The 13,249-nt window shown below is 44.5% G+C and overlaps 1 protein-coding gene across 4 annotated transcripts in view; it reads left to right on the top strand.

The window, feature by feature from the left end:
* Positions 1 to 13,249, top strand: part of UBE2U (ubiquitin conjugating enzyme E2 U) — a 103,281-nt gene that overhangs the window by 15,382 nt on the left and 74,650 nt on the right. For 3 of the 4 annotated variants that reach the window (XM_077450557.1, XM_077450553.1, XM_077450555.1), the window contains 3 exons: positions 3,203 to 3,301; positions 8,123 to 8,204; positions 9,572 to 9,664. In XM_077450557.1, the coding sequence (XP_077306683.1) occupies positions 3,236 to 3,301; positions 8,123 to 8,204; positions 9,572 to 9,664 (241 nt within the window). In that variant the 5' untranslated portion in view covers positions 3,203 to 3,235. The remainder of the gene's footprint in view (positions 1 to 3,202; positions 3,302 to 8,122; positions 8,205 to 9,571; positions 9,665 to 13,249) is intronic. The other variant, XM_077450556.1, reaches the window with a different exon arrangement.

The following is a 13,249-nucleotide window of genomic DNA, read 5'->3' as shown; positions in this document are numbered from 1 at the left end:
GTTATGTTACGTTAATTTGTTTTCGGATAATTCGTTATTATTCGCAGAGTGTCGATATTCGTTATACTGAGACCCCTTTCACACCGAGCCGCCCCGGGCGTCAGCGGTAAAACTGCACTATTTTTAACTCCGCTTTACTGACGTTTTAGCGGCGCTATTCGGCCGCTAGCGGGGGGCGGTTTTAACCCCCCTGCTAGCGGCCGAAAAGGGGTTAAATCCGCCCACAAAACACCGCCGGAGCGGCGTTTTTCCGGCGGTATTGCAGTGCTGCCCATTGATTTCAATGGGGAGTGGCGGCGGAGGAGCGGTGAGTTCACCGCTCCTCCACCGATCCAAAGAAGCTGCTGGCTGGACTTTTTCTGACGCCCTGCCAGTGCACCGCTCCAGTGTGAAAGCCCTTGGGCTTTCACACTGGAGTGAATGGAGCAGCTGTTTTAGAGCGGTTTGCAGGCGCTATTTTTAACGCTAGAGCACCTGCAAAACGCTCCAGTGTGAAAGGGGTCTGAATCTCAAATCATGTCAAATTCATTTGTTATATCCGCTATAATTTATGTATGTATATATATATATATATATATATATATATATATATATATATATATATATATATATATATATTTGTGATAATGATTCGTAGTTTGGAAAGTCATTTGTTTATTGAATTTCTTAACGCACACAATGACAATATCTCTCCTCCTCGGCTCAAATAAAATACAACACCCTTCTCACTCAGTACTCAGGAATGCACTTTGCCAGTAATCCAACCTCCAGCAAATTAATCAGCTGATTGGACTGTAAAAGTCTTATACACACGATTGGACTTTGTACAAACTTTCCCATGAATTTTTGTACAAAGGGCGTCGGCCGTGAACTTGTATTGCATACACACAGCAGGAATTTTTCAGCCAACTTTCACCAAATCACGTGGTTTTTCTGCTCTTTACCGCCACCTTTGGCCAACTTCTGTATTGTTGTCTGATCTTTTGCATTGGTTCTGAGCATGCGTGTTAGTACTTTGTACAAAAGTCCTATGGCAGTGATGGCGAACCTTGGCACTCCAGATGTTTTGGAACTACATTTCCCATGATGCCCATGCACTCTGCAGTGTGGTTGAGCATCATGAGAAATGTAGTTTCAAAACATCTGGGGTGCCAAGGTTCGCCATCACTGTCCTATGGTTTTCTATACACATGATTGGACTTTGCTCCATCGGACTTTTGTTGCCGGAAAGTTTGTCTGTTTGCACAGCCAACAAAAGTCCGATGAAAACCGAAAACGTTTGTCCGATGGAGCGTACACACGGTCGGATGTTGCCTTAAAACAGCTAATTTGTTGTCAAAAAGTCTGACAGTGTGTATGGGTCTTAAGATTTACTTTGAGTGGACCTTTTGTTTCATTAGATCTTTAATGAACTACCAAATCATGTTGAATTAATTCGTTATATGCGCTATAATTTCTTTCTTATTAGTTGAAATTCATTATTTTTTTATTCGGACATTCGGATGCATCCAAATGTCCGAAAGATGCAAAATTCGGCCGAATTTCGATTCGTTCCGAAACGAATTGCACATGTCTACTAGCAAACTCTCAGGAGAGAGAGAGCTGTGCATGATGTCATAAACCTAGGTTTTTTACCAGACAAGAAACAGGAAGTGGGCTGTATAAGGGATTTACTGGCAGGAAAAAAATGTTTTACTATCCAAAGTTAAAACAACAACAAGGGCAGAAGATTTAATAGATGGAAAGATGAAAAAATGACTGAAGGTCCTCTTTAAAGCTCAGCTCTGAGCATACAGTTATATGAGCGGATGGAACACATGTATAGTTACCTGGCACAGGATTTGTATTTCTGCCCATCCAGTCCTGAGATATACACAGCCCTGCCATACCTTACATTCCCATCTGTCAGGGCAGGAGACCTGACTTTATTTTTTTCTCTTTTAATACAAACTGCCCCTGTCTGTGATTGAACAGGAAAAGGAGACACAGCAGACCGATGAGTTCATCTTTAGTCTCATACACACGATCAGACTTTGTACAAACTTTCCTGTGGATTTTTGTACAAAGGGCGTCGGCCGTGAACTTGTATTGCATACACACAGCAGGACTTTTTCAGCCAACTTTCACCAAATCATGTGTTTTTTTTTTTCCCTTTACCGCCACCTTTGGTCAACTTCTGTAATGTTGTCTGATCTTTTGCATTGGTTCTGAGCATGCGTGTTCATACTTTGTACAAAAGGCCGATGGTTTTCTGTACACACGATCAGACTTTGCTCCATCGGACTTTTGTTGCCAGAAAGTTTATAAGATTCGCACAACCAACAAAAGTCTGATGAAAACCGAAAAAGTTTGTCCGATGGAGCGTACACACAGTCGGACGTTGCCTTAAAACAGCTAATTTGCATGTTTAGGCCCGTACACACGGTCAGACTTTTTGACAACAAACATGCAAATTAGCTGTTTTGGAGCAACATCCGACTGTGTGTACGCTCCATCGGACAAACTTTTTCTGTTTTCATCGGACTTTTGTTGGCTGTGCGAACGGACAAACTTTCTGGCAACAAAAGTCCGATGGAGCAAAGTCCGACCGTGTGTACGCAAAAGCATCGGACTTTTGTACAAGGTACAAACACGCATGCTCAGAACCAATGCAAAAGATCAGACTACAATACAGAAGTTGACCAAAGGTGGCGCTGGAGTCATTGAACGTCCTCTTTTGAAGTGGCGTCAGTACGTTGTGACGTCACTACGTTCGTGTTTGTTGTCAAAAAGTCCGACCGTGTGTATGCAATACAAACTTGTGGACCACGCCCTTTGTACAAAAGTCCACGGAAGAGTTTGTACAAAGTCCGACCGTGTGTATGAGGCTTTTGTTGTCGAAAAGTCTGATCGTGTGTATGGGCCTTTTCTGACACTTCGCTCTGTCCTCCTATCAGCATGCTCCTTGTTAACACACAAGAACAGCTAAATAACTGACTGGCTCCTTGTGCTGCATCTCCTCCATTCCAGTCGGAGCTCTGCTGCTTTACAGGGATGGCAGGAGGCTGATACAGGTCAAATTCAAGAATTTACAATTCTGCATTAAAAAAAAAAAATATATATATATATATATATATATTTATAGAAATGAATTTAGAGCTGCATTATTTTGTGTCTTTTATATCTTCCTGGAATTTAGATTTGTTTTATGTAAATTTATCAGCAGAGACCCCCATTACATCCATAAGTGCCAGTCATGCATTCAAGAGCCTACCTTCTATTGGAACGAGATTATGAGGATCTGCAGAAGACCCCACTCTATGTGAGTTTATAGTTATATATGTTTATCATCAGGGATGTATAATAGCATTGCAGAAAACAGAAAAGTGGTTATAAACTTCAGACATGAAATATGAACAAAGCACATCCCTCTATAGTGTGTACTTTCAGGTAGTTTCAGGTAAAAGCACTAAGTGTCATTTCTGTCTGCTGCCTTGTTCCTCTGTGATCAGCATGAATCACTTCTGACCATTTTTCCTGACATCAAGAGAAAAATGGTGACAGGGGAGGGAGCTCCAACACACAGCCTGTAATTGGCAGCCTCAGCTATGGTTCCTGTGTGCTGCACGAAGGGGTGTGTGTGTGTGTCCCTTCCATCCAATCAGCTCTCGGGAGCTCTCCTCACTGAGCTCTGCAGAGTATAACTTCAGCTGTCCGCCCCGATTATTCTGAACTATCAGACAAGCTTATAAATTCTGCACTTTGAATGGATATAGAGAGGAGAAGACTTCAGATAAACAGATACAACTTATGTAGGAGGATTTGTGCCATCTCTGTGTATAACCCGGGGACAGTCAGTCACTTCACTGGGTATATGTAAGGGCTTGCAGCCACTTTAATCTTTAGAGTACCAAAATTCCAAGGCAATAACTAAAACCAACTGCTAATGTTCTTAAAGTTGTTGTAAACCCACTTTTTGGACTTCTACCTATAGGTAAGCCTAGAATATGGCTTACCTATAGGTAGTGGAAATAGCTCCTAAACGTGCGCCATTTAGGAGATATTTCACTTGTAGTCCGCCGAAAATTCCTACGGCGCATGTGCGGGGAAGAAACTAAACTAAGTGTCCTTTCTTCCCTTGCCTGTGCCGTGCGCATGCGCTGGAGTGATGTCATGTGGCTCCGGCGAATCACAGAGCCGGACTCTTCGGCCCGGAAGGAAGAGGGGCCAGAAGATGGATGCTGTCTACCCAGGGGACATCGCTGGATTCTTTTGCTGGTAAGTGGCACATAATAGGCTAGTATCCAATGCATACTAGCCTGTTAGGCTTTTCATTTGCAGGCTTTGCAGCGAGCAAAAGAGGACGTAAAACCCATCAGGTCTTCTTTAAAGCTACCCTGTCAAGTCTCAAAAAAACTTAAGGTGTTACTAAACCCAGTAATATGAAAATAGTTCATTTACCCCCCCACAGTGCCCACAGCTTATAAATCTTTTTACATTAAAAGATTGCCACTATATACCTTTTTCGCTGATCTGTATACTGCAATTACATGATAAATTGCAGAGTTTCTCCAGTGCTGAGAGTTCAGGAAGGAGGAAATTTTCACTACAGCCTGTATACACGCCCACATGTGTGATGTCAATATCATGTGACCTGGCTAGCTCTGAGAACAAGGAAATGTTCTTGCTAGCATAAAAGACACACCTGAGCACGTGCAGGTTGGCCAACATAAGCCAACTGAAGCAATGGTAGAACGTGCTGCTGCTTCAGTTGTACCATGCCATTACCCGCAGGTCCCGCCCATGCGTGGAAGTGACATCATCGTGGCTCTGGTCAATCACATCGCCGGTGCCTCGATACCCGAAAGTAACCTCCGGTATAGATGTCGCCGGCCGAAGGGGGAGACGAGGGGGCTTCATTCTCAGGTAAGTAATTCATAACGAGCTAGTATGCTATGTATACTAGCTCATTATCAGTGGCGTAGCTACCACCATAGCGACCCACGCAGTCGCTATGGGGCCCGCGGTGGATATGGCGCCCGCAGCCGAGTGGGGACCGCTGCCGAGTGGGGCCCGCATCTGGGGCCCGCTGCCGAGTGGTCCGGAGCTCGGCATTGGCAAGCTCCTGTCCAGCACAGAACACCGGCGCCAGCCCCGTCCCAGCGTCGTGACGTCACTCGGCCGGAGGCCCGATGGGAGGAGCATCGAGACTGAGCTACTGCATCCAAGAGGAGCCAGGCAGCGCTGCCGAGGAGGAACCTCATTGCACCTACTTTATTCCAGACCATTCTTTTCAATTTCACAGGTACAAGCTAAATTAAGCTGATGCAGTAATGCCATAGGGCCGGCCTGTAGTCTAAAGATTATGAACTGCCTGTGAGTGTGACTGTCTTATTTTTCTAATATACAACATGGCGGAAGGAGGGGGTAAATGCACTGGTCATAGTAACTTCTGTATTAAAGTCCTGCACTGGTCATAGTAACTTCTGTATTAATGTACTGCCATTGGTCACAGTCACTGATGAATGAATTTACTGGTCACGGTCGAATGATTTTACTGGCCACGGTCGAATGATTTTACTGATCACGGTCACTGATGAATGAGTTTAATGGTCACAGTCACTGATGAATGAGTTTATTGGTCACGGTCAAATGATTTTACTGGTCACGGTCACTGATGAATGAATTTACTGGTCACGGTCGCTGATGAATGAATTTACTAGTCACTGTCACTGATGAATGAATTTACTGGTCACGGTCAAATGATTTTACTGATCACGGTCACTGATGAATGAGTTTAATGGTCGCAGTCACTGATGAATGAATTTATTGGTCACGGTCAAATGAGTTTACTGGTCACGGTCAAATGATTTTACTGATCATGGTCACTGATGAATGAATTTATTGGTCACGGTCGAATGATTTTACTGATCACGGTCACTGATGAATGAATTTACTGGTCACAATCACTAATGAATGAATTTACTAGTCACAGTAACTGACGAATGAATTTACTAGTCACGGTTAAATGATTTTACTGGTCACAGTCGCTGATGAATGAATTTACTGGTCACGGTCAAATGATTTTAATGGTCACGGTCACTGATGAAGCTGTTGCCTGGGTACTGTGCCACATGAGTGTGGTAATCTGTTGTTCAATGGAATTAGTTCATTTTTTTTTGTGGAGATGGCTGTTTGCAGGGGGGGCCCCATACAACATTTTGCTATGGGGCCCTGTGATTTCTAGTTACGCCCCTGCTCATTATGCCTTTATCTTGAAGGATTTTTTTTTGTTTTCTTTCAAGAGGGTTTACAACCACTTTAAGGCCAGTTTCCACAATAGAAAAAGTAATATACTTGCCTATCTGCATCTCTGCCTGCACCTCTTCTCTGTTCCAGTACTGCGTCCCCCACCAGACTCTGCAGAATTTTACACTTCCAGGAGTGTCGGCTGACATCGGGATTTAGCAGAACCGAACAGTAAATTACACAAAATCAATGCTGGAATAAAAATGTTGTCTTCTGAGCCAGATTAAATGCCACACTTGTTGGTTTTACTCGAGTGACGCTTTAGTAAATAGAGTTAATCTTGGAGCAGCTGAGGAGTATCTAGGGTTGCCACCTTTTCTTCAAGTCAAACCCGAACACTTTAGCGGAGCACAGCAATTCTTTTTTTTTTTATAGTATAAACTTTATATATATTTTGCCATTAAATAACATTTCTAATCATATGAAGTTAATAGCAAGAGTCCCCCTTTACATCAGAGTCCACAGAGTTCCCCTTTTACATCTGAACTCGCAGAGTTCCCTTTCACTGTAAGGGGGGACTCTGCAGACTCTGATGTAAGGGAGTACTCTGGGGCCTCTAACATAAGCAATTCTCTGAGAACCCTGATTTAAGGGGGAACACTGAGAACTCTGATGTACGGAGAGGACTCTAATGTAAGGGAGAACACTGTGGCTTCTGGTGTAAAGGGGAACTCTGGTATAAGGGGTGCTCTGAGAACCCTGATTTACCTTAGTGTACTCACTCAGAGGCAGGAGAGAGAAGGGGGGAGACTTCAGTGACAGACAGGGATGGATGGTGAGCTCACTCACCCCTTGGCAGTCAGCACCTCTCATCCAGATGTATCCGAGGCTGCTGAATTGAAATTTCCGGCCCCAACTTTCCTTTTCTGAGGCACAGCACTGGGGATTGGCATGTGAGCAGACACAGAGAGGTAGGGGTGGGAGGATGAGGTGCTGATCGAGCCCTCTCTCTTCTCCCATCTGTGTGTGTTTGGGGGTGGATTGTTAGGCCGCGTACACACGCGGGGACTGTTCGGCCAACTTTGTCCGCTGAACAGTGTTTCGGCGGACAGTCCGCCCGTGTGTGGGCTTTCAGCGGACAGTTTCAGCGAACAGTTTGCTGAACAAGGTTTTTCGGAATTTCCAAAAAACTGTCCGCTGAAACTTGGTTTCAGCGAACAGTCCCCTCGTGTGTAGGCTTGTTCGTCAAACTAAGTTCCGCGCATGCTCAGAAAGGATTTACACGCCGAAAGTTGTAATGCAATGTATAGGATGTCGTATTTTGCGTCCCGTCGTACGTGCCGTTCACGTCATCGCGCACGGTTTCAGCAAACTGTTCGTACGTCGTGTGTGGCCATGTCCGTCCATGCTAATTTTGAGCGGACTGTTTGCCGAAACTGTTTGACGGACAAAGTTGGCCGAACAGTCCCCGCGTGTGTACGCGGCCTTAGTGCTGGCTTTGGGCAGTGTGAAAGAATGTAACAGACACTCTCAGCTTACACAACTGAAGCCAGTAACCCTGCTGGGAAGCCATAGTCCAGTCTAAATAATGTGTCCGGGTTTCAGGCAGTCTGAAACCCGAACGCATGATTCCAAACCCGAACTGTCCGGGTGAATCCTGGACAGGTGGCAACCCTAGGAGTATCTCCCATTCAGAAATAGATATGGCTATAATAATGGCAGGTGTGGGGAATACACGGGGGACAGACATTCACGTACACAGATTAAAATGTATTTCCAATGTTTGATCACTTCATTTATCCAGATAGTAACATCCGGGCAATATATAAAATAAAGTAATGTGTGTCATTCCTATAGTGATTGTTCTGATATAAAGAAATCATTTGCATTTTAGGGTATTTTTGTAAGACCAGCAAATGACAACTTCCTGACATGGATAGCCAAGATCCGAGGGCTGAAGGACTCCATTTGGGAAGGTTTGTACTCATCTCTCATCTATCTATCTATCTATCTATCTATCTATCTATCTATCTATCTATCTATCTATCTATCTCTCTATCTCTCTATCTCTCTATCTCTCTATCTCTATCTATCTCTCTCTATCTATCTATTTCTCTCTCTCTCTCATTCCATCCATCCAACAATCCATCCTTCCATCCATCTATTCATCCTTCATTCCATCTATCTATCCTTCATTCCATTTATCCAACAATCCATCCTTCCATCCATCTATTCATCCTTCATTCCATCTATCTATCCTTCATTCCATTTATCCAACAATCCATCCTTCCATCCATCTATCCGTTCTTCCATCCAACTATTCATCCTTGCTTCCATCCATCCATCCTTCATTCCATCTATTCATCCTTCATTCCATCTATTCATCCTTCATTCCATCCATCCAACAATCCATCCTTCCATCTATTCATCCTTCCATCCATCTATTTGTTTTTCCATCCATCTATTCATCCTTCATTCCATCCATCCATCCTTCACTCCATCCATCCATCCATCCTTCCATCCATCTATCCATCCTTCCATCCATCTATTCATCCTTCATTCCATCCATCCATCCTTCATTCCATCCATCCATCCTTCATTCCATCCATCCATCCATTTGTTCTTCCGTCCAACCATCCCTCCTTCAAACCATCCATCCATTTTGCCATCCATCTTTGCATCCATCTCTCCATCCGTGTAACTTTTTCCTTGCTACCCCTGCAGTACTATTGTATTTATTTTCTCTCTCTCTCTCTCTCTCTCTCTCTCTCTCTCTCTCTCTCTCTCTCTCTCTCTCTCTCTCTCTCTCTCTCTCTCTCTCTCTCTCTCTCTCTCTCTCTCCCTCTTTTCTGTTCTCTTCACAATGAATAGGCTGCCGTAATACGCCTTATCATGTGAAATAGCACATGTAAACATACGTGTTCTACTCTATGGCTACATTCTGAATTTGCTGTGATAGGATTAGGGTTCCCCTTCCATTTCTGGTGGGAATACAGTAGAATTCCTCTTAATGATGTAATGGGTATTCAGTGCCGGCCAGAGACCGGCTTCAGAGGAGATTCAACTAAAATTCTGTCAGCAGATATTTTTCTGGAGGAAAAACAGACTGTCAAGTAGAAAACAATCTGACGTTCTCTTCCTCTTCACATAGAGCTAAAAGAACAGCTCTGGACTCCTGTGAACGATCGCTGTTCAGAGGACAAACTGCTGAGCTGATAATCCGGCCGGCAGACAAACCAGAGCAGCAAAGCGCCGGATGAAAATGGCCCGATGGGGGCGCCACTGGGACGCTTTACACTTTAAGAGATTGACTGCAATTTTTTTTTTTTCCTTTCATTCCCAGGGGCTGCTCTCCAGGTCTCCTTGTCATACACAGAAGAATACAACAACTTCCCCCCGACTGTAACATTCAACACTATCCCATTTCACCCCAATGGTAAGAACATCATCAATAGTAAGGTGGGCCTAGATGAAAATGTTCCCATAACACTATAGTAATGGAAGGGTTGAAATGCTTCGTTCTCCAGGAGGAAATGCTGCTCTAAGCTCCCTTCAGTTATAGCTACATACAGTATGTGAAGCCCTAAGCAATCAGACACGTGTCTCTACTAGGGTGACCAAATTTCCAAACCGCCATTCAGGGACAGCCCCCCCCCCCCCTCCCAAAAATCAGCTTGTGGTGTAAGGACTCACAGCACAGCCGGGGTGGTGGGTGCACAATCTACCCAGAAGCACTGATCACAGGCCCTAAAAAAAGCCACCGCATCGCCACTTTACGCACTGACAGTACATGTCCTGGCCAGCCGGGACCCATTTTACCTGGTTCTCAGTGATTAGACGCAAGAGGTGAGATTTATGATTTCTCCAATCACAAGCAGGGGGCAGGGATTGTGCCTCTCCAGACATTCCCGGCCAGGACAAGTACTGTCAGTCTCTCATTGAGTAAAGCGTGGTGGCCTTTTTTGGGGGCATCAGATCGGCACGGGGGGTGCGGGTGGCTGTCTTCGTTTCATTCTGGAACAATGTATTGTCCTGGAATAAAGGTACCCGGGGACCCAGGACAGACCTGCAAAATGCGGGACTGTCCCGGGCAATGCGGGACTGTCCCAGGCAATCCGGGACAGGTGGTCATCCTAGTCTCTACTGAAAGTGGAACTTCAGTCATTTTTTTCATCTTTCCAACTATTAATTCTTCTGCCCTTGTTGTTGTTTTTAACTTTGGATATAAAAAATTTTTTCTTCTGCCAGTAAATCCCTTATACAGCCCACTTCCTGTTTCTTGTCTGGTCATTAGCCTAAGCCAGTGACATCATGTACAGCTCTCTCTCCTGAGAGTTTGCAAGGAAGGGAGGGGGAATGAGTCATAAGAGGGCCAATGAGAGCTGCAGAGCTGAAGGTGTGCCTCTGTGTGTCTGTGTAATTCCAGGAAGTGAACAGGCAGCAGCTTCAGCTGCCCACAGTTAAAATGGATGCAGCCAGACTCAGTGGAGGGAGATTTCTGCAGCATTTTTGGCAAGTACAGAATCACAGTATATATAACATAATATGCAAAGTGGTTGGAGGGAAGCTTCAGAATGGCAAAATGTTTTTATTACAAATTATGTGAGCAGACTGCAGTGACTCTTTAAGTAAAGAATCAGCAAATTTGATCTCAGATCCTTCTCTTTGGTGGATATCATATGACTAAAGCCTGGTACACTCAATCAGAATATCGGACACATTTTTGGCAGTTTTTTTTTGCTAGTCTCATATATAAAGTTAAGAGGTTACTCAACATATACGAAAATTCTTGTCCCACCGAATTCAACTTCAGAAGTGATACAACGTGTTAAATTGTTTTGTATGTACTCTTTCGTTTCTGAGCGTGCGTAGTCTTGCTCTTACGATTTTTTTTCCCCCCAAACTGTACTGATTAAAATGAAAATTTAACGTTGTGTTCACTTACGACAAAAAAGTTATAGCCTGCACATCCTGTTTTTTGTCGTCCGAAAATTTCGGAATCGGCTGTCGAAAAGCACCGCACTAACAATCCGAAAAATCGGCAGATCGTTCATCGGACGAAATTTTACTTCCAATTTTCTGATTGTGTGTGCAGGCCTTTAGTCCCGTGGGAATTCTTATGCCGCGTACACACCACCGGACTTTCCAGCAGACTAGGTCCAACGGTCTTCCTGACGGATTTTCGGCGGAGTTCTGACGGACTTTCCGAACAAACAGACTTGGCCACATAAATGGGACTAAGGCTGGGTTCACACTGCTGTGGTGTACGAGATCGGATGTGATTCGCACCGCACTGCAGTGCAAATCACATGCGATCTCTGTGCGATGCGATTTCAGCCATACAGATAGTATGGCTGAATTCGCATCGCATCCGGCCCAAACTTGTACAGGACCCTTTTTTTTTGGTCCGCAGCAGAATCGGATCGCATGGGTGTTCACACCATGCGATCCGATTCCTGTCCGAGTTTGCAGATCGCACTGCGATATGCGAACTGATCTGGGGGTGTCATTAACTTTTCACTGACACTCCCAGCAGTTCGCATAGGGCAGTGTGAACTGCCGCCGGGAGGCATGCGATGCGGGAACCCACAGTAGATTTGCAGCGTTCCCGCATCGCAGCAGTGTGAACCCAGCCTTAAGAAGAAAGAGCTAGCCAATAGCTTCCTTTGCGTCGTATTTGGTCCGTCGGACCGGCACACAGACGAGCGGTTTCCCTGATTTTTAGTCCGTCGGAATTGAGTCCGTCGGGTAGATTTGAAATGTTCTATTTCTAGGTCTATTTCTAAGTCCATCGGATATTTTTTTTTTTTTTTTAAATGATGGGACTAGCTAACACACTATCGGATTGTCCAACGGACTAATCCCTTCGGGCCTAGTCTGCCAGAAAGTCCGGTCGTGTGTACGCGGCATTAGGGTTTTTGAAAATGCTGCCATGGCACAGTCGGAGGGATTGTGGAAAATTTTCCATTGTATTTGTATGTTTTTTTTTCTGTCAGTATACTGTTTTTATTTTGTACACACTTTTGTAAAAAAAAAAAAAATGCAAATAATGGCTCTTTTATGTGGGTGAAGCAATTTAATTCAAGAAACAAATAATTTTTAAATCGTAGTGCTGGGCCGCAAAAAAATCCCATTTACTGCTAGCTACCTGCTGCCCGTAGGACGTCCTCGGGTTTCAGTAGTGCACCTACAGGCATCATTCCAGTATGGATCTTTTCAGCCGTCGATTCCCTTTGTAGCAGAAGTGATTTGAGGGATTCCCACTTTGCGGAAATTTATTGTTTAAAGAGGAAGTAAACCCTGATGGGTTTACTTCCTCTTTCATTCCCTGCAAAGGCAAAGCATAATGGACTACTATGCATCGCATAGTAGCCCATTATGTGTCACTTACCTGACACAGGAGCCAGCGAAGTTGCCGCTGTCCCCTGTAGTCCGCCGCATCCATCTTGCTGGTGGCGTCTCGCAGCTCCGCCGCTGTCATTCGGCGAAGCCGCGATGACGTCACTCCCGCGCATGCGCACGGGAGTCGACACGCGCGGCAGCTCCATTCTTAGAAATGCCGCGCTCAGTGCGCCTATGCGCCGTAGACAGCGGTGCCCGTTTTCGGGCAAATATCTCCTAAACCATATAGGTTTAGGAGATATTGCTTGGACCTACAGGTAAGCCTTAATCTAGGCTTACCTGTAGGTCAAAGTGGTTTGTAAGGGTTTACAACTACTTTAACATGTGTACATTATACACAGAATTGGAAGGCATATGTCAAGAAAAAATATATAAAATCCACCAGATGCTCCATTCAGCAAAGTGCGCTGATGGTATTGATCGTGGGATAAAAGTCCAAACAGAGCTGACGCGTTTTAAGGGGTGTCCCCTCTTCTTTAGAGCAATAAATTGTCTCAAAGGTAAGGTGCTAGGCTGGTGCGCCCTCTGTTTTTTTTTTTTTAGATGCATTTTTTAAAACATGACATGTTAGGTATCTATTTACTCAGCGTAACATCATCTTTCAGATTATACAAAACAT

The sequence above is a fragment of the Lithobates pipiens genome, unplaced genomic scaffold (assembly GCF_037356315.1).
Source record: "Lithobates pipiens isolate NorthernLeopardFrog02 unplaced genomic scaffold, aLitPip1_a1.2 Scaffold_23, whole genome shotgun sequence".
In the NCBI taxonomy this organism is placed as follows: Eukaryota; Metazoa; Chordata; class Amphibia; order Anura; family Ranidae; genus Lithobates; species Lithobates pipiens.
Note: the sequence above shows the minus strand (reverse complement) of the source record. Positions and strands in the feature narration are given on the sequence as shown.